General features: G+C 47.1%; 2 protein-coding genes across 4 annotated transcripts; both read left to right on the top strand.

Moving 5' to 3' along the window:
• Positions 1–195: 195 nt before the first annotated feature.
• Positions 196–14,322, top strand: EXOSC10 (exosome component 10). 2 transcript variants are annotated; one of them, XM_015296893.4, is made up of 25 exons: positions 196–389; positions 847–983; positions 1,753–1,876; positions 2,055–2,159; positions 2,341–2,506; positions 3,238–3,349; positions 3,638–3,713; positions 3,842–3,952; positions 4,369–4,512; positions 4,780–4,970; positions 5,687–5,843; positions 6,336–6,484; positions 6,793–6,843; positions 7,633–7,744; positions 8,276–8,326; positions 8,880–8,958; positions 9,172–9,254; positions 9,556–9,651; positions 10,267–10,341; positions 10,814–10,901; positions 11,013–11,086; positions 11,632–11,800; positions 12,274–12,335; positions 13,466–13,542; positions 14,130–14,322. In XM_015296893.4, the coding sequence occupies exons 1-25, from the start codon at positions 222–224 to the stop codon at positions 14,158–14,160; spliced, it is 2,688 nt and encodes an 895-aa protein (XP_015152379.1). In that variant the 5' UTR covers positions 196–221; the 3' UTR covers positions 14,161–14,322. The 2 variants fall into 2 exon arrangements, with proteins under 2 accessions (XP_015152379.1, NP_001012748.1); NM_001012730.3 differs by having other exon boundaries at positions 9,127–9,254.
• Positions 14,323–14,554: 232 nt separating this feature from the next.
• SRM (spermidine synthase) lies at positions 14,555–21,681 on the top strand. Of its 2 annotated transcripts, XM_015297174.3 has the most exons (10): positions 14,555–14,598; positions 15,490–15,578; positions 16,009–16,082; positions 16,190–16,310; positions 16,474–16,566; positions 17,634–17,787; positions 18,555–18,638; positions 18,992–19,137; positions 19,856–19,978; positions 20,534–21,681. In XM_015297174.3, exons 3-10 carry the CDS (start codon positions 16,012–16,014, stop codon positions 20,549–20,551), a joined length of 810 nt encoding a protein of 269 aa, XP_015152660.1. In that variant the 5' UTR covers positions 14,555–14,598; positions 15,490–15,578; positions 16,009–16,011; the 3' UTR covers positions 20,552–21,681. The 2 variants fall into 2 exon arrangements, with proteins under 2 accessions (XP_015152660.1, XP_015152659.1); XM_015297173.4 differs by lacking the exons at positions 14,555–14,598; positions 15,490–15,578 and having other exon boundaries at positions 15,811–16,082.
• The last annotated feature ends 5,153 nt before the right edge of the window (positions 21,682–26,834 follow it).

The following is a 26,834-nucleotide window of genomic DNA, read 5'->3' as shown; positions in this document are numbered from 1 at the left end:
GACACGGATGCAGGTCGAGCTGGAACGGATTGCACAAAGAGCCGCCTGGGGGTAGACGGGGGTTCGCAGACGGCACGGCCCGCCACGCCGCAAGGGGGCGCAAGAGGGAAGGCTTGGTACTGTCTACCTGCCCGCGTGCGCTGCTCCTTTTCCGCTCTCGGCCCTGACGGGCGGGAAGCTATCGCGAGAGTTCCTGGGGGTCGCGTGGCTGAGGGGACAAGATGGCGGCCGCCGTCGGCGAGGGAAAAGGCTGCGCGGCCGTGGGGACGCCCGCGGCCCAAGGGGCTAGAGGGGATTCGGGGGGGCTGCCCGCGGAGCCGGAAAGAGAGGGGAACCCCGCCGCGGCGCTGGTGCTGCCCGGCTTCGACGACGTCGACGCCTTCGTCAAGGTGCGGGGTGGGGGCGAAACGGGAAGGGCGCCGCGCACTACAGCTCCCGCCGGTCCGTGCGCGGTGCGGGCCGTGGCGCTCTCACAGCCGTGAGCCGCGGGGCATGCCGGGAGCTGCAGTGCTGCCCTGTGAGGGCTGTCTGGGGGAGGCGGGCGGGAAGCCCTGCACTTCGTTTTCGTTAAAATAAAGCCAGTATCTGCGTTTCTGCTGATTTAACGATGTCTTTCTAGACGTAAATCTTAGACTGAGAGCTGGGCGTGTTGTTGTTGTTATACTTTCCTCCGTTTAAGGGGTCCTGTTGAGATGGTGTAAACGAAGTGACATCCAAACAAAACACCACTGTGTGCCTTGTTAGATATCACCGCGCAGCTCAGACAGGCAGGGAAGAAGCCTTTCTCTCAGCACGCTGGGTGAGCAGGGGCAGTGTGGCATGCAGTAACACGGTGTTCTCACACAGCATGCCCTCGGCACCATGGTGGCCACCACGAAGGCATCCAGTGGGCTCCCTCAGCCCGGCGATGAGTACGACTTCTACCGCAGCTTCCCTGGGTTCCGGGCGTACTGCGAGGCGCAGGGCCAGCGCCTCCTGCACTGGTAAGAAGCTGTCACAGCCCCGGCATCTCCTGTCCTCAAACAGGGCAGCACCTGTCTTTGGAATCTCCAGGCTGGTTGGTGATAAGGGGATGTTTTAGGTCACATGCCTCGTTTTAGCTAAGTTTCGATCAGGTTGCATTTTAAATGTCATGTTTACACAGTGCCTTTCGTAGTGTCGATGATAAAGAACTGCGGAGCAAACAGAGACTGATGTGAAATGTACTGAAGCTCTGGGGGAGACCTGGGGACGTCCTTTCAGTATCTAAAGGGGTGTATAAGGAAGAAGGAGACAGAACCTTTAGTGAGATCTGTTGTAGCAGAACAAGAGGAAAGGGTTTCAGACTAAATAAGGGAGATTTAGACTGGCTGTAATGGTAAGAGCAGTGAGGCATAGGCTGCCCCGAGTGGTGCTGGTGCCCCATCTGTGGACATACTTGAAGTCAGGCTGGATGGGGCTCTGAGCACCTGGTGGAGCTGTAGATGTCCATGTTCATTACAAGGAGGTTAGACTAGATGGCCTTTAAAGGTCCCTTCCAAACAATTATGTGATTTAGAAAGTTGTTTGATAAAGAAATCAGTACTATTAGTACTAAATAACTCTTAGTACTGTATAGGTGTTTCTTACATTTACTGCTTGCCTGTTATTGTAGGTATTATGTTTGATCTGCTTTCAAACTTCTAAGATGTAGAAAGTTAAGAAGAATTGCATGGTTCAGTGTTCAGTGTGCCCGTGTTTAAATCAGTGATAACTGTGCTGTTCTCTTGCAAGCATGAGCAGGGTGATGCAATATCACGGCTGCCGCAGCCACATGAGAGATCACAGCAAAGTCACGGAGCTGGAAGATAAATTTGATATGCTGGTTGACTCCAATGACATCATTCTTGAGAGAGTGGTGAGTAAATCATTCCTCAGCATTACTTGTGTAAGGTGTTCAGGTACCACAAGTTTTTTTTGTTAAAATAATTTTAGTATTAGCGCTTTTACAATTATGTTTAGTGCTTACTGTAGTACAATAACTGAGCAGGTGTTTGGTTTTCATCTTTTTTTTTTTTTTTTTTCCTGGAATTTAGGGTATTTTACTGGATGAAGCAGCAGGAGTGAACAAAAACCAGCAGCCTGTCCTTCCTGCTGGGTTGCAGGTGCCACAGACAATCGTTTCCAGCTGGAACCGCAAGGTGAGGCTGCTGCACTCAGTCTGCTGTGTTACAGCTTTTTCTCCCAGCATGGCTGCTACAGATTTCCAGTGGACTTTTCATGTGTTCTCACTCACCTCCTTTTTCTCACAACATTGGGTCAGTGAATAAAAGGGGCTCTGGACATCTGTTAAGTCATGTTGGTTTGCCTTCTTTTTAATAGGCAGGAGAGTACCACAAAAGAACCAAGTCTGAAACCTTCCGGTTGCTTCACGCCAAGAATATCTCTCGCCCGCAGCTTAAGTTTCGGGAGAAGATTGACAATTCCAACACTCCCTTTGTACCTAAGCTTTTTATCAAGCCAAATGCTTTGAAACCATTGCCTGAAGGTAAGTTTTTTTTGTTGTTGATGGGTAATCTGTTGAGAATATTTGACACAAATCTGTCCTGACAATCCAGAAGAGGAATTATTGACTAAGCAGGAGCAGAAGATGTTGACCATTTGGGTGAGATTACTCTGTGACTCCATTGCTTACGTATGTGCAGTGTAAGATTTGGTCAGCATACAGCATCTTTTTGTTGGTATACAGTAACTAATCTGTTCCCAACAGATATTCTGCTACTTCTCTATGCCACCCTTGAATTTCCACAATGAGAGTCCCCCTGGCAGAAGGAGTTTTGTTGATTGGTCTGCAAGTCTGGTTGACTTTACAGATACCTTTTTCTGATTAGTTAGAAAAGGAGGTACATGATTAGACCTGGCTTTATCAAAGCTGCCAGTGAAACATCTCGTCTCAACAAGGTGTCACATTTCTGCTGCTGATTCACCTCGAGTCTGCACTGATGTGGATGTAATTTAGAACGTGGGAATGAGTGAAAGTGTTTTCTTTTCAGTCTCTTTCCAAGCTCTCGTTCAGCATCCTGTTCAGACCCAGTAACTGGGTTATCACTGGAGTTGCAGACACAAATCTAGCTGGCAGCAAAAGTTGTAGGTCTAAATGAACAAGTTTTTGATACTTCGTGACTGTAAAAGGATGCTATGGTGGGTGGAGGGCAGAGATTAGACTGAGAGCGTATTATGTGTGGGACCTGGTCCAGTTGTTCCATATTGGTTGTTCAGCCCTCACAAAAAGCGGACGGGAACGAAAGGAACGCCCTGAGGATTTGGATGTCCCAGCTGCTTTGGCAGACTTCATACACCAGCAGAGGACGCAGCAAACTGAGCAAGACATGTAAGAAATTAAACCAACAGCAAGGTGCTTGGAGTGCACTGCTGAATGTGCACTTGTGTGGTCCCTTTGTGCTGATGACATCTGTGTGTAACAGCTCTGCATGTGTCTGTGTCTGCACACTGTGTTGCGTGTGATCTGCTTTAGTTGTCTGGAGTGATTTTAAACCTAATCCTTAACAAGGGACAAAATTATTACTCAATAGGGAAACTGCCATTAGCTCTCAGAAGTCTCTGTCTGCTGGCTTTGTGACTGAAATGTAGTCTGTGCCTGTTTTCCTACTATCCATAGGTTTGCTCATCCTTACCAGTACGAACTGGAGCACTTTTCTCCACCAGATGGAGTTCTTAAGAAGCCAGAACCCCAGGTTGGTGCCCATATTAATTTATGAGCAGATGCAATAAGTTTACAGCCTTAACAAATTTCAGAACTGAGAGGGAGGGTCTGGAGCAGGAATGGACAGAACTTACTATTCCTAATAATTTGCTCTGCCAGATGTACAGACCCATCAAGGAAACGCCTTGTCATTTCATCACCACACTGGATGAGCTGGTAGAACTAAACGAGAAGCTCATGAACTGTAAAGAGTTTGCTCTGGACTTAGAGGTAATCGGTTTGTGTTTTCTGTTTAAAAGTTATATGTATGCTCTTACAACCTAGGAAACTGTTCTGTTCTTCTAGGCTATTTTGTAGCCTTCTCTTTCTCCTGCTTTTAGTTCTTTCTTACACGTGTTTAGTTCGTGGCCATGACACGTCAAATATTGTCTAGAGGCCTGAAACAAGCATTGGCAGTATTCTGAGTTTTTCAGTGGTAGCGATGGCTGTATGCTTCATACTGAATTGTTTGGTTTTTTTAATTTTGCCCATGCTGTATGCTGTGTTAGTGCGAGGGTAAAGCTTGCTCTGATTATCTTGGCCTTAAGAAGTTCTCTGTTCATTTTTCTTCCTTCGTTTAGAGTGCATTTCTTCCGTAGTATTATCTGCAATCAATCCTAATTAATATTTTTCCTTATGTTTTTCAGCACCATTCCTACCGGAGTTTCCTGGGCTTGACATGTCTGATGCAGATTTCCACTCGAACTGAAGACTTCATTATTGACACACTGGAGCTGCGCAGTGACATGAGCATTCTCAATGAGACCTTCACAGACCCAGCAATTGTGAAGGTGAGCTGCCATATTCACCAGAACTCCTTGGTGGTTTTTGTTTGATTGCTTGATTTTGGTGGTTCTTGTTCTGTTTGCTTTATTTTGTTGTTGCCGTTGTTGTATTTTTGTTTGTTTGTTGATTTTCTTGGTAGTCCTGCACTTAATGGTGAAAGTCAGAGCAAAAAAGAAGTCTGATCCTAGACACATGAGTATGAAACCCCACAGTGCTGACAGCCTGTAGTAGAAATGTTCTTCATGTTATCCTCAAATCTCTTGCTTTACAAGGTCCTGCACGGTGCTGATTCAGATGTGGAGTGGCTGCAAAAAGACTTTGGCCTGTACTTGGTGAACATGTTTGATACTCACCAAGCTGCTCGTCTTCTCAATCTTGGCAAGCACTCTTTGGACCACTTGCTGAAGCTGTATTGCAGTGTGGATGCTGACAAGCAGTACCAGTTGGCTGACTGGAGGATACGGTAAAAATTGACCCCTTAGATGGGCTGAGCTGCAGGGTAACACTTATCCTTGTTTCTATTGTTAGGGTAGGAGCTTGTTTCTAACTGCAAGCCTTGTAGTTGTGGGTTACTCTCAAAGCAAACAGGCACAGCATTTACCTGTAAGTGGTTTAAGTTTTTTTAAGTGTTACATTTTTCTGTGTTTCTTCAGAAATTGAGTTATTTGGTGAAGGTCTGGGAATATTGTTTAATGAAAAGCTCTGGGAAGCTCATTTCTTGGGGACAGTGCTGAACACTGCAGCACTGCAGAGAGAGTCAGCGTTTGGCTTCTTAGGAGCCCCCACAGAAATGTTTGGTCACTCACAGTAGATAGAGCAGAAGGCTGTGAGGGCACTGAGCCTGGCTATGGAGATCAACTCTGTACACCACAGAGATCCCAGATTAAGTTTGCAGGCTCTAAAGAGAGAAAAGGGTCTTAACAAATGCCGTAGCAGGCACTTCTAGTGTCTGGCTTAACTACACAGCAGTCGTGCTGCCCATCTGAACAAGATGTCATCTGAATAAGATGAGTGCGCAGTATATTATTGCTGTTGCCCAACAAATCCTTCAGGAAGGAAACAGAAGGATTTACTGTTAGTATGTTATAGATGCAGTTTGCCCCACTGTGTGCTGCAAAGGAAAAATAACTGGTGCGGGGCACCTGAAATGTATTAGTGTAATTTTGGCTCTTTTTCTAGCCCTTTGCCAGAGGAAATGATTCAGTATGCCCGTGATGACACTCACTACTTGCTCTACATTTATGATAAGATGAGGGAGGCACTGTGGGAGAGAGGCAACGAGCAACCCACTCAGCTGAAGGTTGTGTGGCAGCGCAGCAGAGACATCTGCCTGAAGGTAAAGCTTCATCTGATTGGATTACCTGGATCAGAGTACAGGCTTACCAGGATATAAAGTCCTTTACCCATTTCTTCATCTGAGGCATAGACATTTTGTTTTGTTTTCCTACTTGTATGTGTGAAATTGACTGTATGAATTCATACTCTGCTGTGTGCAGCCATTTGTTTCGCTAAGCAAAGTGCCTGCATTCAGATTCCCTCTTGCTATTTTTTGAATGCTGACACACCTTGACCTCATCTCATGTGCCTTTGCCCAGGGAAATGTTATACTTCCAGTTCTACTGGACATTCCTAGCAGTTCAAAGCCTTGGTGGAGTTGCTTCGAAACAATTATATTGTGTCTGTGGAAAGTACTGACTCCAAGAGGCATTATACCTGAGTTTATTCAATCCCCTTGCATCTGTGTGAGATTGTGTCTCAGTGAAGCAAGGCAACCGAGTAAGCACCAATCTGATAACTGATCACAAGTCTTTCTTTTTTTCCTGCCCAGAAATACATCAAGCCCCTCTTTTCGGATGAATCCTACCTTGAGCTCTACAGGAGGCAGAAAAAGCATCTCAACACACAGCAGCTAGCAGCATTTAGGTTGCTGTTTTCATGGAGAGACAAGACAGCACGTCAGGAAGATGAGAGTATAGGGTAGGAAGGCATTTGTTACAGATACCATCTTCAATCTGTGTTGGATTGTGCTCCCACCCCTGAAAGGGAGCCACTCTGTTACCTGTAGAAATTAATGTACTACTTCAGGCTGCTTTTTGCACATAGAACAGAAGTGTTATTATGTTTTAAGTAAATTCTTACATGCATCTAGACCAATCCTGCTTAATTGCTTCATAATCGACTTGTGTCTTCAGACAGTGTAAATTGGGGCAGGCTTGTGTACTTTGAAGGTATTTGTATGTGTTGTTCACATTGGGTTAGGTTCACACTGCCTCTTTGTGTTGTAGATACGTGTTACCAAATCACATGTTATTGAAGATAGCAGAGGAGCTGCCCAAGTAAGTTTTGCTCATCCTTGAAGAGTCTCATTTGACTTTGATACGTAGCAAAGTGTTTCCTAATGCATAATTTCTTTTGTTGTTAGTTTCTTCCTTCCAGCTGTCAGTACTGCTTTTCTATGTAGTTCTTCAGTTTGTTGAAGAAATAAATTGCAGTTTTCCCCCGGAAGCTCCAAATTTCTTCTCAGAAGTACATCTCTATGATTTTATTGCACTAATACATTCCTTTGTGTTGCTATCTATCATACATCTGCCCCTGGGCTTCCTGTAGTATTACAGAACAGAGGGTTAAAGAGAGTATTAGTATTACAGAAGAGAGGGTTGAATTCCCCTAAAACGTTTGGCTTTTTGGTTCTCAATGGGAGTTGAAAGGGGACAGATCTCTTTCAAAACCCAATTTATCCCACTTTTTCTCAAACTTGGCATACTTCTCATCTAATGTCCCATATTTGAGATTGATAAAATTGCAGCTTTCAGTGCAAGTCCATTGTTGGACTCAGCTTCAGTAGAAGTACACTGAAAGAAAGAAAAAAAAGCAATGGTGTGTACAGCCAGACCACAGAAAAAGGTGTGAGCTGAGAGCTGTGTTGGTGGTTTCTTCTTACCTCCACAAATTGAGCACAGCAAAAATGTTCATCACTGAGAATATACTGTGACAGATTAATCTGATTGGTCTTGTTCTGTCACAGCCTGGCCTGTGGTTATGTCCACTTGCACATCCTTTGAATGCAAATGCTTAACATATAAGCCATAAATACAGCACACTGAATTTTTCCCATCTTTCTTTAGGGAACCCCAGGGTATCATTGCTTGCTGCAATCCAGTCCCACCACTAGTTCGCCAGCAGATTAATGAATTGCATCTTCTCATTCAGCAGGCCCGAGAGATGCCTCTTCTCAAGGTAGGAGTAGCTCGTGTCACATGAGAGTCATCACTTGCTTTTCATAAGGCAGGTACTGGAGCCGAATGGTGACCTGTGAGGGTGAGCTGTATGTTGGACATTGTGTTACTGAGCAGGGCATGGTTGCCCATGCAGCAGCATATCTTGATATCACGCTTTACATTGACCTATGAGAAACAACTGCACCTTGTGGAACTCGTAAGCCATGTAAATGGATTCATAAATCTTATTCAGCTGTGGCGAAGAAAAAGCAACAACTCTAGATTTCAGATATTCATTAGATGTAATCCGTTTTCAGCATTTAGGTATTAATACAGCCTTCTTCCTTTGGTGAAACCGGGCTGTTTGTGAGCAGGACTGTTAGCTTTCTGTGTGAGTATCCATATGCAAACACTGCAGGAAAATAAGAAAGAATGTAGTTTTATTAACCCAGTAGCTTGTCATATATGTATTGAAAGCATTAGAAGAGAAGCCAACCTGGAAGAAATAGGGCAGGTGCAGTTAACTGACTTTCTTTCTCTCCCATTCTAGTCGGAGATTGCTTTGACAGTCAAGAAAAGGACATCTCTCTCCAACCCTGAGGTAGTGTTTGCATAATATTTGTCTCCTTGCATCTTAAGCCTTAAGCATGGGAAAAAACAACAGAGCAATGTTCTAGCTTCCAGTAAATTGCTTATTCTAGTCCATCTTATAGATCTCTCCACTTTATGTTGATGTTAAATTTCTGTGTTAGACTCGATACGCTACCAGCTGCAAATTGGTATTTTACAAATCACCATTATAACAGCACTGAAGGTTTCATCAGCAGCCACTCTAGCTGGTAGGCATTTGCATGTGTGTCGGTCTGTAATGGTAGGCCCTTGTGAAGGGGAGTCTCAGGTTTGCTTCTGAGGCCAGCTCATTTGTCCTCCTGCTTAAAAAGTACAGCATCTCCATTAGCCATTGGGTTTTTCTTGAACACCCTTTTGATGTCAGATGCATTGTACTCTGACAGGTGAGTTACTTTAAAAATGCTCAGTCTCTGAATGTCACCCTTCTCTTTGAGTTTTCTGTACTGTATCTCTGCAATATCTGAAAACATACAGATTCATACAGTAGTGTACTAATGGTGTTTGCCATTTGAACCTTTCTGCAGAGGCTGGAGAATACCTTCTTTGGACCACACGACAGTTCCCGGATTCCTATGGATGATTTTCACAATAATTCTGCTTTAGGTAATTTGGATTTATGAGCTGTGATAGATGTGACATTGTATGGCTTTGGTAGGGGGAAATAAGCAGCACTGAAGAAACTGTCAGTGAAATCTTATTACGTGAAAAAGAAACCAGCATAACATACATGTATCTAATAAGAAATTCATCTTCTTTTCAATTTTCATGTAGAATCTACATCTGCACCAGTCTTGGAACGTGATTCTCTCTTTTCAGACAATGAGAGGACAATGAATATTCAGAGTGTTCAGCCAGAGTCAGCATGCCTTGTTGCTACTGCCACTGTCAGCATATTCAGTGTAAGCATTGTCTGTGGTAGTGCCAGCATTCAAGTATTAGAAAATACACTTAATGTGGTATAACTGTGTAGTGGTAGTGTAAGAAATAGTAGGGTGGGGGGTGTGCGTGGAAGTGCTTCTGATGTCTGTCAAGCATATGACATAACCAAGACAATAAGGTTGGGAGGCCAGCAAATTAATTCTTTCTAGAGGGTTGTTGCCAGTGCTGGAGTTTCAGATGATGACAGATAACATGCATGTAATGGCAGTAGCCAGGAGTAAAAATGATTCATGTTAATGTTCCTTCCCTTTATTTTTGTAGGAATGTGATAAAGATGAAGGAAATGAGAAGGTTTTAACAACTGCACAGAAGAAAGCTCAGCGTATAATGGAGTCCTTTGAGAATCCATTTAGAATGGTAAAATTCAAAATGGGGGTAAAACCCAGTGTGTATTTGTAGTGATAGTGATAAACCACCCCATGCAAAGGATGCTCTGAGCTGTTGATATAGTAACAGTTCTGCTGGAATTGAGGTTGTCTTTGCAGAGCACATGTGTGGATGTGTTCTCAAAGCATATTGAGTTGTGTCTGTAGTAAACAGACCTCTTGTACTGCTTTTTGTTTGTTTCTCAAGCTTGAGGTTTCTTTAATTTGCATCACATTTTCATCTCTGTGGCTGAAATTAGTGAGTTGATTTGACTCTTCTAATGCAAAAGAACAATAGAATACTTAGTAACAGATACGGGGCAGCAGATTAGTGGGACATAGCATACAAACAACTGTTTTCTGCTGTGTGGTTGGAGGCTTTGTTTTGTTCTGTGTGTTTGGTTTGGTGTAATTGTTTTTTCTTTAATGTTGTTGTTGGCTGTGGCTGCGGTAACTCTGACTTTTCCAGAAGATGATCTTTCTGTAAGAATGTTTCTTACACGTGAATTTGGTTTGGAACATTTTAGATAGCATCGTAACAATGAGCCAACAGCACTAATAGCACATGCTGTGTTTAAAGACAAATGCTTTTTTTCCCTCTCTGCAGTATTTGCCTTCAGAACAGAATCCTGCCTATGTCTCACAGTCTGCAAAGTTTGACCCATCATCAAAAATTTATGAAGTAAGACTGAAATTAAAATTTCCTGCCAATTATCAAAGAAGAAACAAATAGTTACATTCTTTTCCTTTGGGAGCCTTAGCGATATATGTTTGGTTTTTTTTCTCCTTAGAAAAAGAATATAAGCTTTAAGAAACATAGTATGTTTCTAAATCAGTATCTCATTGTTTGAATAGCATTCATATCCTTCAAAGAACCAGAGATTGGAGACATTCCACTTTGTAGTCTGGGTCTGTGGAAGCTCCAAACTATTACTGAAGTCTGCATCTGCCTTTGTTCTCATTGGGCTTGTTTGTAGCTCTTTGAAAGCCCATAGTTGTACTTCACTTGGTGCAGCAGATCTTAATCTCTTTTACAATCCAATTTGATCTTTTGTGCTCTTAATGAAGACCAGCGTGTGGTAGCAAGTTTATAAACTCCCTTTTGCCATAAAACTTCAAAGAAGATGATTCCAGGTAATTTTTTTTCTTTGCAGATCAGCAATCGATGGAAGTTGATGAGTAAGACACAAGTACAGAAGGAATCCAGGGATGAAGCAAAAAAGAAAGCAGCCCAGCAGTCAGGTACAGCCCTTTTTCTCCTCTGTGTGTTGGTTAGTGTGCTTTTCCCAGTGACTTTCTAACCTCGTGGCTAATATAGTTGTGCTTCCTACAGTAATGTTTGTTTGTCTCTAGCTGCTCGTGACCAGGCCCAGAAGGCATACAAAGAAGCAACAGAAAACATTGTGTCTGTTCGTCAGCAAGCTATGGTATGTCACTGAATTTCATTCTTCCAGCCTTTGCCTTTTTTGACCTTTTTAACATCAATTCAGACTAAGACCCTGTGCCCCCACTACTCTGAACCAATGCCCAAGCTGAAAGCAGGTGATGTCAGGTGACCCAAGTGACAGACAGCCTTGCTAGCAGTCTGTCCGTGGTTCTCCCCTGTGTGCAGCAACAAGCCCCTGGCAGCTGTGCTCTGCAAATCTTCACACCCCTCCCTGTCTTCAGAAAGGATTGTGCTGCATTCCTGCAGCTCACTGCTCCTCGCTTGCCTGTGGGGTGACAGCAGATCTCAGCCTCAAATATCCCATGAAATGACAGTTTGGCTTTTCATCTGAGAAGTGCCTGCACTGAGGGGTGGAAGGAAAGGAAGAACACAGTGCTTTCCCTCCCCACTATTATTGCCACGGGCTGCCCCTGGCTTTCACAGGCCCAGGTCCACCAACAGCTCATCAGCATGCTGGTGCTCATGCCTGCACAGAGATGTTTCATTCTCCTGAACTTGTTTCCATTCTGTGGGTCGCTTTCACAGCAGGAACAAGCTAATAGGAAGAGGGAGAGGGTCATGAGTGAAACAGGAACAGAACTGCCAAAACCAGAGAAGAAACGGCCAAAAGCCTCCCAGCAACCAGAGGAGCTGGAAGCACCGAAGCAGTTTACCCCCTTTGATTACAGCAAGTTCAACTTCAAAGTGTTTGCGGGTAAGATCTGGATCTCAGCTACAGTGCTGCAGGCTGTGGAAAATGTTGCCAGCTGAGCCCTGAGAAGGCTGTGTGAATCTGGGTGCCAAGGCAGTACAAACGGTTAAAATGCACTTACCTTGCAGTGGGGAAATATGAGAAGAAATTTACCTGGGGAATGGGTAGCGTAGCATCCTTTTTCTGGCTTGGAAACAAAACTTGGTAACAGGTGAGGGGATTGTGGATTCGATTGTTTGCTTTACTTCTCAGCAGAGAAAGTCATTGGTTTAATTGGGCCCAAGAAACTAGGAGTTAAAGGAGATGCAGCTCCTCATAATGCATCTGTTCCAAAGCTTCTTACGTCCTTCAGTGACTGTTCTGGTTTTTTAGCTCAGGAGACTGCAGTGAAACCTCTTTATCATCAAAGAAACACCATGAAAAGTTCTGTTCTTCCTAGCAGTGTTTAGTGACAGCTTCTCTCCTCTTTCCCATAGGAAGCAGCAAATCGAAGCAGTCCGTACAGTTTGATCCTGCCAGACAAGTTTACACAGGCAAGGTATGGACATGTCATGAAAGAAGTAACAGAACTGTTGGTGACTGTGTGTACCCAGCTGGGGAATTGGTGGGAGAGGTTTTTTTTGTTGGATAAGCAAACTCTTCCGGGATCTGCAGAATGTTCCCTCACAGCACTTGGTACTGACACGACATGCAGCTTCCAGTCACAGACTCATGCCTTGTGTTACAGCCTCGTCTTGTTCAGGAAGAGCTTTCTTGGGGCCCTCACACTCTCCCATTGTTTCTCACCTGTTTATGCTTTGTTCACAGCTACACCCTCCTGCATAACAGGCACACCACTTAGGCTACCTCAAAACACAATACTAAATTCAAGGCACCCTCCAACATCTCAGAGTCAGTCCAGTTATGGCCTTGGCACATCCAGCTGTTGTCTGCATTCTCCACTAAGGGAAATTTAATTTACTGCTAATTAACTTAAACTTCTCATCACTGATAGGGAGAATGAAGGGAACAACAGTCAGTGACCAGCACAGGAGAGTTTTGGTCCCCCTCCTGAACAGATCACTCTGGCAGGGCTGGCTTGCTCACGCACAGAGCATTTGATACGTGACGTCAGTGGGCATTCAAGCATGAAGTAATAGGTGCCCATCTGTGAATTCATTGGGTGCCCAGGCACCACTTAATTTCCAAAGCTCATTTCTTGCATTTCAGCCTCTTTCCTGTGCATGCTGCCTTCTTGTGTATTTAACTGAAGGGCAAATGGTTCCAGGAAACCTCTTTAGGAACTCATTTAAAACCATATGTTAGGAGCAGAACAGGTTTATGCCTGATGGTTTGTGAATAGAGTTTCCTTCACAATTTGCTGTGTCACTGGAAACTTTTTTCAACAGAACAATTTAACAGTGAATGAAGGAGATGAAGGTTTTAGGCCTTTAGGACTCCTGTTTAGGTGGGTACATGGGACACTGTGGCTCACTTGTGGTTAAACCAGCAGAATGGCATGTATTCAAGTGGATTCAGTGCACGTGCATATACAGAAGTCATAAAACATAAAGCCCACAGTGCAAACGGTGTTCCTTGAGGTAGGAGGGTCCTGACAGGATGTGCATCGTGTGGAATAGACCGGATTTGTCTGCTCTTCATGGTGTTGTTTTTTTCTCTTCCATGCAGAAATTTGCTGGAGCTAACAAACTTCAACAACCGGCTGGAAACCGAAGCATGTCCTACCTGGCAGGGAAAGCTGATAGGTGTGTTGTCAGCCTGCTCTCATCACGGGGCAGTGTTTCCACTCCTGTGCCCCAGAGCCACGGGCAGAGCACAGCTATTGTGCTTCGCTGCTGGGGGAGCTTAAGCACGTTTAATGGGAAGCAGTTGCATAACACCTACTCATGTTCATTTGGCAGCTTGACGTCAGTTTAAAGGGGAAAAAAAAGCAAAAGCTTAGAATGAACGCAAATAAAAGACAATTCTGGGTGGAAGGTTTGAAATGTTGAGGTAAAAGTCTGTGTTAATGGACGTGGGAGTCGCTTTCTTTGGCCACAAAGATGGGCAGAGGTGGGGAGAACATTTGTCTTGTTTGAAGGGAAGACAAATAACAGTACTGCCAAATATGGATATTCTTGTTCTGAATATACTTAATGTTCAGCTTCCTGGGCTCGATTCTTGTGAATTCTTTAGTCATAAAAGAGCAGTGCCATACAAGGGCTGCACTGGAAGCAGAAAGGTTCTGCATCATGACCCTTTCTCAATAGAATCATTGTAAGCTATTGTAGATTGTCAGTCTTGGGGGAATTTAGAGCAAGATTTAAAGTCTTTCTGTAACTGTCTTTTGCAGGGGTTCCAAGCACCACTGGCCAAAGAGATAGTCCTTGTTATGGGAGCTGTGGGAGCTGCTGCTGAAGGAAACAATAGTCAGAAGTACTGTAACTATGGAAAGGCAAACTGGTCAACGAGCAGTTTTCATACAGAAATGTTTTTAAGCCCATTAAAATCCCTTTTCTTTTTTCCCAAAAGGGAAAACATCTTAATTGCTTTGGCTTTTATTATATTCGCACTGTTCTTTGTAATTATACTCACAATGTTGCCTTGTTTCTAATTTTGAAAGTTTGTCCTCAAATGCAGTCAGATTAAGCTTAAGTGGATATGGAGGAACCCTTTGGCATCTCTGAAGCCAGCACAAAAGTAACTGAGAGATTCAGTAGATGTGACCTAAACCCCAGCAGTCCAGAGGAGGAACTAAGGCCAGACTGACCTTAGGCTTTGCTTACACCTTGAACTGCACAGCTCACCTTTTGCAAGACAAGGTAATGTGAAAAATGAGAATGTTCCTGGCAGTGTTGGTATTATTAAGTAAAGGTGGTAAGGGGGTAGGTGTATAAGGGGTGAGGTGCTTTTTAGATCAGACAGTAGGCAGTGAGTTTTTCTCCATAATGATACAGAGTGAAAGCAGTGTAGAGAATAGAGCACAGTATTGACCTGAGGAAAGCCAGAGAGGTTCTGTGGTGCAGCCAGATGTCGGCCCAGCTATCCTAAGGTTTCACAGTTGTAAATATTCAGAGCGAGTTACCCCGATGCCTTCGTACAAAGAATATCAGCCCATGGTTTGATTCAGGGGTAGCTGAGCTTATTCTGAACACACAGCTGAAAGCTGGGAGCACTCCTAGGATGGAGGTAAAGAACTTCAGCGTTTTGGGGTTGTATAAGCCCATAGTAGGGGCTGGTGCAACTTTATTCCTGGATTACTGGTCACTGAGCAGTGGAACTTGCCACCAGGGTCCTTTGCTCCAGTATTTCTATTTCTGCCTAAAGAGATTCCATGCCACGCTCACCTGTTGGGGCAGTGACAGCATTCCTTCTCGTAGGTGAGGTGCAAGGACTGGGTGAGCAGCGGCAAATCCTTTTGCATTCCCAGCGCCAGGGTTGCACTCTGTAAAGGACTGAGGAGGTCTGGTGGTGTGACGGGCTGTGCTGGGGGCCAGAAGTCAGCTGCTGCTGTACAGCCGGGGCGCTTCTGAGGCTGCTGTGCCGCCCTGCCGCGTTCTGTCGCGTTGCTGTGCACTGCAGGAAGGCATTGCCTTCCCGACACACAGCCCCTAAATCTCCAAATCGGACGTTTCCCAATGGGCGGTTACTCGCGCAGTGCTCCCGGGACGCTTTAATTACTATGTAACAAGAAACTCTGGGCTCTGTTACAGGCACCCCGCGTGGAGCCGCGTGCGGAACCGCTCTCTGCCCCCAGCTGCGCCTTACCCCCCGCAGGCAGCACCTCAGGCCCCGCTCCCAGGTACGGCGGTACCCCGCGGTCCGTCCGCCTTTGGGAGGCGATGGACGCACGGGAGCTCCGGGCGCGCCGCCGCACGTGGCCCGTTGCCGCCGGCCGCACTACCCTGCTGGCGCTGACGTCACACCACTCCGAGCCAATGGGTGTGCTGCGGCGGGCGGGCGGCCAATGGGAGCGCGGCGGCGCGCGCGCTTGCGACGGGGGCGGGGCGGGGCGCGGCGGCGCGTGGGCCCCTGTGCTCGGCTCCCGCGCCGGCGGGGTCAGGCGGTGCGCGGGGTAGGGCCGGGGCTGGGGGTGCGGGTAGCGGTGCGGGTAGCGCCGGGCCCGGCAGGGCGGCGTGGGGTGGCGGGGCCGGACCGGGATGGAGCGCGGCGCGGCGGCGCTGATCCGCGAGGGCTGGTTCCGCGAGACGTGCCGGCTGTGGCCGGGGCAGGCCATGTCGCTGCAGGTGGAGGAGCTCCTGCACCACCAGCGCTCCCGCTACCAGGAGATCCTCGTCTTCCGCAGGTGCGGCGCGGGGCGGCGGCCGAGGGCGGCGGGGGCCCCGCGGCGCCGGGGAGCGGGGGGAGCGCGGCCGAGGGCCGGTTCCAACCCCGCTTCCCCGCTTTGCCCAGCACCACCTACGGCAACGTCCTGGTCCTGGACGGGGTGATCCAATGCACGGAGCGGGACGAGTTCTCCTACCAGGAGATGATCGCCAACCTGCCGCTCTGCAGCCACCCTGACCCTCGCAAGGTAAGCCGGCCCCGCGCCCTCGCCGCCTCCCGCACGCCCGCCTCCCCGGGGCCTGTCGGTTCCGGCACTCCCGCACCTCCCCGCACGCCTCCCGGTGCCTCGCCGCGGCGTCCCGCAGCCCCCCCGGCCCGCGTACACCTCCTTCCCTCCTCTCCCGCCCCAGGTGCTCATCATCGGCGGCGGCGACGGCGGAGTGCTGCGAGAGGTGGTGAAGCACCCCACCGTGGAATCCGTGGTGCAGTGCGAGATCGATGAGGTGCGTGAGGCACGCGGCAGCGCTGCCCTGCAGCATCTCCCGGCCGCGCTTCACCTGCTGCCCCGTGACAGCCCCGAGCGCTGACGCCACTCCTCGCCTTGCGACGTGGCAGCTGGCCGCTGCCTCCTGCGCCTTCCCGTGCACGCATATGGCCGAGGCCCTTCCAGGCCGGCGCTGGCTCTCCCGGTTCGCGAAGGAGCTGCTTGCCCCGTCCCCCGATGTGTAACAGCACATCCTCTTGCCGGAGGAGTATGGGCTCTTTGTTAAGCAGGCTCCTTGCGCTGGTAGCAGGAAATAAGCAAGGGGATTTGTTTCCGTGACAAACGGGCTGGTTCTGCTCGGTCAGTTTGCTCTGATGTTTTACTTTGAGAAGTCAGCGTAACTTTCTAACAAAGTGAGGCTGCACTATAAATGGAAAATGGTGCTATGGGAGCCTCCATACCTGTCTGCCAAGCTGTGTAGGCACACGTGCTTGGTTCTCAACAGGCATGGCCTGACAGCAGAGTAGTTCTTGTCTCTGCCGTTTACAAGAAGCTGGGGGTGCTCAGTGCTACTGCTTGGGCTTGGACTGTCCCACGTAGTGTGTGGCTTGTAGCAATTTCAAACAGAAAATGTATTTCATGTTGAGATTGAATACAATGGCTCTAGAGCAGAGATGGGGGTGTTTCTCATGTTGCATCTATAAACCTGCTGCTGTGCTCTTGTTTAAAAAGAAAAAAAAATCTTAAATTCATATCACCTCTGTGAGTGATGTCCTCAGGGAAAAGGAGCACAGCACAGTGAGTCTGCAGTCAGATTCTCTTAGCTCCTCAGGGAGCTTTTGAAGCTGCGAGTTCCTCTTGTTGAGTTTGGCACGGACACACAGCGTCAGTGAACCCTGAGGCCATAGGAAAGGGCTGAGTGTAGTTCGTTGGCTGAGGATGCTGACAGCTCTTGAGGATCCAGTTAGAGTGCGATCTGTGCTGAAGGCATGGAAGGAAATGACTCATAGCACTGCAGCTGCACAGTGGCTTGGAAAGCAGCTCCTCGTAGCCCCCTCTGACCCACTCGTGCTCTCTGTGTTGCAGGATGTGATCCAGGTATCTAAGAAATACCTCCCTGGGATGGCAGTGGGGTATTCCAGTGCTAAACTGACCCTGCACGTCGGAGATGGTTTTGAATTCATGAAACAGAATCAGGAAGCCTTTGATGTGATTATCACGGACTCATCTGACCCCATGGGTAAGAATCCCATCCATAAAAGGGCACTGCTTTCCACGCTTCTTCTGCTTTTCTCTCTGGCTGCCTTCTGGAAGTAATGCTGGTCTGCCCAGTTTCTTTTTCAAGTGGAAACTCTGTCACTGACATGGTTGTTTTGGTAGAGAAAGGTAAGGATGAAGACCAGAAAATTGTATTAATGAGGCTTCAAGGCAGCTGTCGCGTTTCTCTCCTCAAAATTCAATTGTAGCCACTATTGCTTCTGGCAGGGAGTTGATCCTTGAGTCCAGTGATCCCATGGGAAATGCAGCACCAGGCTGGTAAAGACAGCTTTGCACATGAGCCTTCTAACGAAGCACTGGCTCATGTGCTGTTGGTGGATCTGCAGCCTAAAGACAGAGAGCTGCATTTCTGAAGGTGAGATCTGGGGCACAGAAAGGAAAAATGTGGTTATGGTGCCTGAGTTTCCTTTAATCTTGCTAGAGTCAACACAGAGGCATCTATAAAAGGCAGATTAGAGCAGAAGTTTGATTTGAGCAAAACTGGAGCAAGAAGCAGCTGCCAGGACTCTCTGGTAAAGATCCTGGGGTTACTATTGAGGAAAGCTGAAATCCTGGTGGTTTTGTTGTGCTGGGTGTAAGCTTGAACGCCAGGGTCAGAACTCTGCTTTCAGATCATCTCCAGCACTTGTGTTCACTGAAAAGCTGCTTGAACTGTCTCTTTGCATTCCAAAAACTAGAAGTTAACTTTCTGAGCCTCTCTCTTGACATACCTCTATACTTTTCTTACAGGTCCTGCAGAAAGCTTATTCAAGGAATCCTACTACCAGCTGATGAAGACAGCCCTGCGAGAAGATGGGATTCTCTGCTGCCAAGGTGAGGATGATCTCTAGATAGAAGCTGATGCCAAATCATTGCCTGCTGAGTGTGAGTCTCAAAGGGGAGACATGATGCAGGGAGAAAAATTGATTTCGGCTGTGACGTAGGGCATTAAATCCATTTTAGCTCCCAGGTATGGCAGTGGTTTTGATCCATATACGTCAACTCATTAAGTGCTGGACTGCACATAGTATGAAGTTGGCGTAGTGGTCTTATCTTACCTCTGAAACTACGTGAGCTGTCTGGAATAGAGCAGGTTTGGGCTTGGAGCTGCTATTAACTTGGCACAGGCCTGTGCAGAGAAGAGGGGCAGCTCTCACTTTGCATCCTGTCTTGCTCTCTCCCTGTAGGTGAGTGCCAGTGGCTGCACCTGGATCTCATTAAGGAGATGCGTCAGTTCTGCAAGTCTCTGTTCCCTGTTGTGGAATACGCCTATTGCACCATCCCTACATATCCCAGCGGGCAGATTGGCTTCATGCTCTGCAGCAAGAACCCAGTGAGTTTCAGGCACCTAAAGTGCTCCTTTCTGCTCCCTGAGAGTATTGCAGAGCCTGCCTCAGCTTGGGGGCCTCTGGGACCTCCTTGTGGTGCCAGGTCTGCCAGCTCAGGGCACCAGAGGTGCAGTGCAGCTTGTTCAACAAAGTGCACAGTTGGTCAGTAACATAAGCAGTCGCTTTAGAAAAAATATTATAGTTTTGTTTCCTGTACTACTAACTTGTAAGGGTGGAAGACAGCTTCTGACCAGAGGTCTGCTCTTTCTCAACTTGCTGCATTGCTGTTAACCTGTAATGTAATTGCTGCACTGTTGTGGGGGGAACAGGCAGCACTTCTGCTGCTGTATTTAGTTTATCTGGGACAGTGTCATCTTGCACTGTGCTGACTGAACACAGATGCTGATTCTGCTCTGAAAAGCAAAGGCCTTGATTCTGGGATGTTTGGGCACAGTCTGACAGCTTCATCTGGCACATGGCTTACACGCAGTCTGACCTCATAGGCAGACATCTGTGCATAAGGGCTAGTCACACAAGGTACAGCGTGTAAACTCCAGCCCTTGGGGCTGGAGCTGCACAGAACCTTTGACATCATACTAGAACAGAAAATCATCTGTTTTCCTGTGAGTCCTTTTGGTTCTCTGCCACGAATCGGGCTGCCCATTGTGCAGCACTGTGCTTGTTTCCCAAATGCTACAGAACTACCTGGCTTCTTTATTGCAGAACACAAATTTCCGAGAGCCTGTGCAGCAACTCTCACAGCAACAAGTAGAGGAGAGGAGTCTGAAGTACTACAACTCTGACATTCACCGGGCAGCTTTCATCCTGCCAGAGTTTGCACGGAAGGTAAGTAGGGCTGTGCTGCTCCTCCTCCATCAGATGAGGTATGACTTTTCTTTGACAGGGCTGGGAATATACAAAATTAAGGATTTCTTGCAGCCCTGAAGGCTTCTCTGGGCAAGTTGGAGCAGGGTGGCATTTTGTATGACATGGCAGTGGATGAGTCAGTCTGGTAAGACTGGAGTTCAGTTTGGAACTGTTATTTGGGTTGATGTCCCAGGCCTTGATGGCAGACCACTCCTACTTATCCTACCATAAATGAGTCCGAGAGCCTGCAGAACTGGTGTTACCCATTGGAAAGCTCCAAAGGTCTTAGATTAAAAAAAAAAATCTGGTTGTGGTTTCTAGTGCAAACCAGAGGATATAGAAAGGATGGTCTGGTGTAGTTCAGCCTGCCTTCTTGAAGTCCTTTGTCTCCTAACTGCAGGTTCTAGCAGAGCGCATCCTCAGAGTGTCCCAGGGACAATGGCACGTGTTGGTGTGTTTCAGAGCCATCTGTCTGTTGAGGACTGCTAGATTTGTCCACCCTGACACTTACTTTCTTTTCTTGGCTGTCGCCAGGCCCTGAGTGATGTGTGAGACTGAGAAGCTACTTCCTCCCTTCAAGTTGGACCCTGAGATCATCAGTGATGTGGGGACCTTCCTAGCAGACTACAGATTTGCTCTCCACTGTGTGGGATTGTTTAACCCCTTGCCAGCCAACATTCCCTTTGATGTGTCATAACCCAGATAAGACTATTGAAAAGGTCCAGTGACTTATTGCGTGAGGTCAAAACCGTTGTTTGCAGTACTGGAAATGTAAGATGTCTTCTTCCTTCCTCTCCTCCCTTTACCCACTCTAAATTTGCCTCCACCCAACTGACAACGATATATTTATAACTGACGTGTATTTCTGTCTGGTGATCTTCTGAAACTTGGGAAGAGTCCAGGAGGTTCACTGACTCGGCCTTAAGCACAGAGAGCGAGAGCTTTGTGCACAAAGTTAGCTTGCTCTCTCCTAATAGGAGCTCCCTGCTGCTGAGACGTTTTGACTGGTAACGGGTCTGAGCCTTCACATCCCACTGCCCTGCTGTGATGCCTGCGCTGTTCTGCAGCACAGCTGGAGAAGTCACAGTGCAAACTGTTGCCATTCACAATAAGTCTCCCTCCAACCCTGATGGAGTAGCAGTATTAAACGCCAGCACGCCAGGCTGGCAGCAAAGTCTTGTGGCTTTTTTTTTTTTTCAATTGATTGGAAACAGAAATGCTGAGGTACGAACAGGCTGACTCCTGTTCTTACCTCTGCCATCAGAATGGTTCCAAAGAATGTTTATCAATCAGGTGATAGGCGCTTTATATATAAAAGTATAAATATAAATATATATATAAAAAAAAAGAAAGCAAACCTTAGATCCATTGCCTGCTGTTAAGTACTGTTGCTGGGGAGGCAGTTGTGCTGATAAATCTCATCTCAGTCTTGCTGAGGTGCCTCAGGCCTGGCTATTTGCTAGTCGTTAGGAGGCATCATTACTTCTAATGCTGCCCCCAGAATCCCCAGATGTGTAAGCTGTTTTTCATTTTACTGTGTTGTGAGATGGATCTTCCTCCACATCCACTTCTGGTTTAAAGTCTCTGTGCCACCACTGTGCAACGGGGATCTTCTCAGCACAACCACTGTGCAACTGTCACTCCCTTGCAATCAATTAAACACTCGGCTCTGGTTAAGGTGACATCGGTGTGGGTTGGTGTATTTCTTTGGGGGGAGTGTGGGGGTGGTGACAAAGTCTGAAAGTTTGCTGTGCTGAAAGTGTGCTGTGCTTGCCAGATGACATCCAGGAGCGCTCACTAGTTGGTGTGACCTCCTGTCTCCCTCGTCTCTAGAGCTGACAAATGTCATAAAAATAAGCTGTGGGGAATGATCCCGTTGCTTGCTTTGTATTGTAACATGGCTGCGTGATAGCTCCAGCTTCTGTCACCTCTGTGCTGCAGAAGTCTGTACCTTCTATTCCAGCTATTCCCTAGTCCAAATGCTGCCTATGCTGTACTTTTCCAAGCCGTTCTCTATCTGCTCATCTCCCTGCGAGTGTAGCTTAGTTCCTGTCAATCACTGCCCCACTCGGTTGCACTGTCTTTTCCTCTGTAAATTTGCAGTAGCTGAGTGGCTCTGAGGGCTGAAACAATGCACTGAAGTCCAGGTGCTGAACAGGCTGAGAACAGTCACTAGGTGGCATCAGGAGAATCAAAAAAAAAATCCAGTCCTGAGGGAGATTTGGGTTAGATGAGAGAAAACCAGAAGGAGCAGTATTCTGCAACGCTTGGGATCGAGCTTTGCCACAAATGTGACCTTGCAAACAGCACGGATGGTGCAGCCACTGACTGCCTACAGCAAGAGGCCTGCTTCAGTGGCATCAGCAAATACCTTCCTGCTTCCTTTGTGAGACTTCCCACTTCTTTCCTGATTTGCCCCTTCTGCTACCAGTATCGGTGTAGTTTCTTTATAGATGTAAGGGTTTGCAGAAGCATTGCTGAGCTGCAGAGCTAAGTGGATAATGTTTTGGTTGTGTTGTATCTAGAAAATTTCATCTGTTTTGTCTCTTAATTGTCTGGGAAACTCTTCTTTTTCCCACAGTTACTGATTACTTAGATTTGTCCTTGTACAGAAGGCTACGGAGGCACTGTCACTGCTCTACTCTTGTATTTTTATTGCAAAGAGCAGATCAGTATAATAGAGGCTGGTCCTAGCTACTCCTTTTTAAATTGCTGTGGGACCTGAGCCCCATTCAGCCCTTCATCCTTGACAGAAAACCACCTCTAGCACCTTCTCTCCTCTCTCCTGGAGCCGGATCAAGACTAGGACTGTAATCCAGGAGGGCCTTAGAGCAGCTGCCAGCTGGTAACAAGTTCAAGCCTTCTACCCACCCTCGGTGAGTACAATGCCCAGGAGCAAAAGAGCTCCCTCCAACCTGTTACTGGCTCTCACACAGCTTCTTCCTTCTGTTCCTCTGAGCTCTCAAGAAAGTGCAGTGAGCAATCAGAGGTGAGAACAGGGAGAAGAGGCTGTTTGCCATCTAAGTTGCACATGCTCTGTGCGTAGATACGGTCCAGTAAACAATTTGAGTAGTTTTAAATCAGTATCCTTTACAGGCAGTTACATACTTCAGTGCCTTGCAATAGGTGAAGACACATCAGTGCTTGAATCGAGCACTCATTAACAATGCAGCAAGAGAGGGAACGTGAATTTGTGCTTCTATAGCTGGTTCTGTCTGAGCAGCTTTGAGCAATTTAGGACTGTTAAAATCATTTGCTTACTGGTTAAGCACTGCCATGTGGTCTGCAAGCCATATAACTGCTAGAGCAGCATTTGTTGTGGCAGTCACCTGTCAGGTAATGGTGTCTGCAGGTGATTATCCCTTCTGTAGGTGTAACGAGGTGTGAGCTGTTATGCTGCAGGATGCCAGAGATTAAAAAGAGACTGACAATTTGGGATATGCTTAACAGGAGAAAAATAATGGGATCTCCAATTGAATTGAGCATGAATGCTTGAAAGCTGTCTTTGCAGCACCTCCAGTTGGGCAACTGAAAGGCTTGAGTAACTGTTCTGGAGTCTTAGCTGTCATTTGCCTGAGGCTAGTCAGGCAGGGCTGCTCATAAGCAGAGATCCACGAAGATGCTGTTTGTCTAGACATGCTGCAGTCATGTTCCTGTACCTTATTAAGCTGGGAGCTAGGTGAGCAGGGACAGGCTTTGTCCCATGTACCACATGTTGCAGTATCGCTCAGAGCAGGTGGAGTCAGATGAGGTAACAGCCTGATGGGCTTCAGCACAATTCCTTAAGCCTCTTGGCGCCTTTTGAACCATCAGACTCCCTACTCTGTGCTTTACTTATTAAAATAACTCAATTTTTCAGAGTTCAGAAAAGAGCTTAAAAAACTAAGAGAAATCTCTTGCCCATATCTCTTGAGCCCTTTCAGCCAGTTAATTGGTATGAGTGTCTTATTCATCCAGAGCTAATGTTATCAAGGCCTGGCTGAATTATTGATAGAGCTTGGCTGGAGCAAGAGATTGCTGAGGTAGGAATGACAATTCATCTTGCATCAGAGAACAGCAGTCTCAATAAGCAAACAGTCAAAAAAAAAAAAGAACACAACAGTAATATATGCCACCGAGTTCAGGGAGAGGCCAGTTTCTATGATAAAGTGGGGGGGGGAGGAAGGGAAAAGCTTGGACAAAAGCATGAAAAAGCAGCTCTGGTCTAGACAAAGTCAGACAAAATGTCATTAAAAAGTAAGATGAGGAATTTAATGAAGTTACGTACTGAGAAGTCTCGGTGAAGCTCTTTCCTGGTAGTGTATAGGATGGAGTTAAATGCTTTTAAATATGCAGGAGGTGGGGAATTAGAGCCAGGGGATCTCAATTATAGAACAGCGACATGTGAAGGCAGATGAAGGCAGGAGGATCATTAGGAATGTGAAAGATCTCAGTGACAGCCGTTCCTGAACGGCAGCTCTGTGGCTTGCAGCCTGCAGAGCCACACTGGAACGTGGGGCTGGCTGCCCTCTCCTTGGTACTGAACAGCACTGAGAGGGAATTTGCTTGAGCAAGCTGATCCTGCTTGCCAGCAACAAGGGCAAGGTGATGTATGTGCTGACCTCTGTGTGTGTTTCATCCCCCTTCAGCTGCAGGAGAGGAATAACAGAACCTCACCCCACGTGGAGTGCGTGAATCCCCGTGTGAGGCTCTCCCAGCCGAGCGATCCCTGGCAGGCTCAGCCCTGTGTGCTAACGTCAGTGCCCAGCTGTTTCTGCCTGAATTCCCACAAGGCACAGAGCATATGCAATCCCTCAGGAATCCCTTGCCACGGATGGGATGAGCCTGGTGTAGCAGAGGTCAGTTTGTGTGTCGTGAGGCAGTAGTTATCCCATGCATCCTTAGCCTGTTTCACAGCCTGACATGCCTCCTGCTTGGAGCTGGGCAAAGCATTTTCAGTGGAAAACCTGAAGTATTTTGAAGTGTCTCAGAGCAAGTAGTTGTTTTTTGAAGAGGATTTTGAGTGGCAAACCTGAAGTGTTTTAACTTTACGTTGCACACTGAAATAAAAGGTTTTGAGCATACCACTGGAGCACTGTGCCTGCCCTCCTGCAGTCCTGTTGAGGTCGGTGGACAGAGGAGGCAGCACAGCTCCTCGGGTTCTGCCTCCCCAGAGAGCTGTAACAGGCTTGTAGTCGTGTGCTCTGCAGCATCCCTGTGGTATTCCCCTCCTCCTCCCTGCACCTGCTCTGCAGCTCTTATCAGAGATGAGCGGGAGCTGTAGGCTCCAGCCCACGCTCTTTCTTGGGTCTGTTAGATTAGAGCTGATGAAAGCCATGGCTGACACAGCTACCCGTATGCTTCGTTGAGTCCTTTGGGGACTGCACTGCAAGGGAATGCTGTAAGCCTGGCCTAATAAATCAGCTGTGATTTCAGGCCCATGGACAGATTGGTTTCCCCTTGCAGTAAGGCTCACAACTGTCAGATGAGCGTTGCTTTATTTATTGCGTTGTCCTTTGCAACTGGGGACTCTTGAGGGCAAGCAGAAAGGCTTCCAATGACACGAAAGGTATTGCAACTCTTCCTTCAGCTGCAGTTGAGTGTCCTACCTCTGGGAACCTGACTGTTCTGGAAGCGTGATGCAATTCTGCAGTGTGCTTCAAAAAAGTCTGGTGATCCGAATTCAGACCAGGCAACAAATGGGTAGAAGACAGCAAATATCCAAGCCACAGAGGAAAGTAATAGAGATGATCTAATTCCTTAATGTGGCATTTGGTGCCAGACATTGTGTTCCATTTTGTATTCCAGTAATGCCCTCACTGCTGTACAGACACACTGACAAGAGGGCAATGAACTCCTTCGAAGGCAAAATCCCCTATGCATATTACTTGGTCACCCTTTATCACAAAAAGATGGTGGTGGTTGTGATTGCGTAAGCATATTCTGTGAGCTTCGGTGCCTACCCAGGCCTTTTCAAGCCACTTTCTATGCTGAATTTCCATTTGGAGCATCCCCACCTGTACCAGGCCCTGATGGACATGTTCACAGGCATGCTGATTGCAGATAGATCTGCCCTCGTGGTAAAGTGGTAGCAGACCACTCATACTGCTCCAGACAGAAGAGAGTGTCAATGAAAATCAATGAAAAAGGGCTTCTAAATGGGTGAGTCAGATAACTGAGGGAGAGAAAGCGTCAAGAGGATGTCAAGGGAAGGCCTTAAACCTCCCTGTACAGTGATAAGCATTTAAGGGCTGGCAAAGGAAAAGTGTGGGCCACCTTAAGGTCAGCCAGTCAGTATGACAGAGAATAGGGAACAGTAGCAATCCCAGTGTGACATGCTGGTATTTCTTTCCTGTTACTATAAAGAACAAATTGTATCACTGTGGAGTTATTCTGCTTCCTTTGGAGGAGATGGTCAGCAGTTACATTATAGGAGGCAGCAGGGACTCCGCCAAAGGGCTGGAGGATCAGAGCTTGAGGACAGGCTGATGTAGAGGAAAGGGAAGATGGGGGAATCTGGGGGAAAAAAGGAAAATAAGCATCTGATATAGAAGGGTGCTGGAGCAGAGCAGCTGAGAGAACCCATTTGATTCTAGAGATGCTTTGATGTGTGCTTATTCTCCGCCCTCACAGCTGGAAACAGTCCCTGCCTTTCCCAAGGCAGAAGTGCAGGTTTTGTCTGCACTGTGCTGGTCAGCTGGGCACAGGTTTGGTGCTTGCATGTCTGGGCTGATACACTCCAAAGCCAACCCCATTAGGAGATGCTAATTATTATTGCCCTTTAATCCCAGGGCAGACTCGCTTGCAGACGGGTCACTGTTTGCATCCCAGTGGACCTCCTCAGGAGCTGATCTGC

The sequence above is a fragment of the Gallus gallus genome, chromosome 21 (assembly GCF_016699485.2).
Source record: "Gallus gallus isolate bGalGal1 chromosome 21, bGalGal1.mat.broiler.GRCg7b, whole genome shotgun sequence".
Taxonomy (NCBI): Eukaryota; Metazoa; Chordata; class Aves; order Galliformes; family Phasianidae; genus Gallus; species Gallus gallus.
Note: the sequence above shows the minus strand (reverse complement) of the source record. Positions and strands in the feature narration are given on the sequence as shown.

What these genes read in the sequence shown, in the direction of transcription:
- SRM (XM_015297173.4), top strand. Translation starts at nt 15,937, where the DNA reads ATGGAGCGCGGCGCGGCGGCGCTGATCCGCGAGGGCTGGTTCCGCGAG. An exon ending in GCCACCCTGACCCTCGCAAG is followed by an intron (nt 16,311 to 16,473) that starts GTAAGCCGGCCC and finishes CTCCCGCCCCAG; the next exon opens with GTGCTCATCATCGGCGGCGG. An exon ending in TGCAGTGCGAGATCGATGAG is followed by an intron (nt 16,567 to 17,633) that starts GTGCGTGAGGCA and finishes TCTGTGTTGCAG; the next exon opens with GATGTGATCCAGGTATCTAA.
- EXOSC10 (NM_001012730.3), top strand. Translation starts at nt 222, where the DNA reads ATGGCGGCCGCCGTCGGCGAGGGAAAAGGCTGCGCGGCCGTGGGGACG. An exon ending in TTTGAAACCATTGCCTGAAG is followed by an intron (nt 2,507 to 3,237) that starts GTAAGTTTTTTT and finishes TTGGTTGTTCAG; the next exon opens with CCCTCACAAAAAGCGGACGG. An exon ending in CAGACCCAGCAATTGTGAAG is followed by an intron (nt 4,513 to 4,779) that starts GTGAGCTGCCAT and finishes TTGCTTTACAAG; the next exon opens with GTCCTGCACGGTGCTGATTC.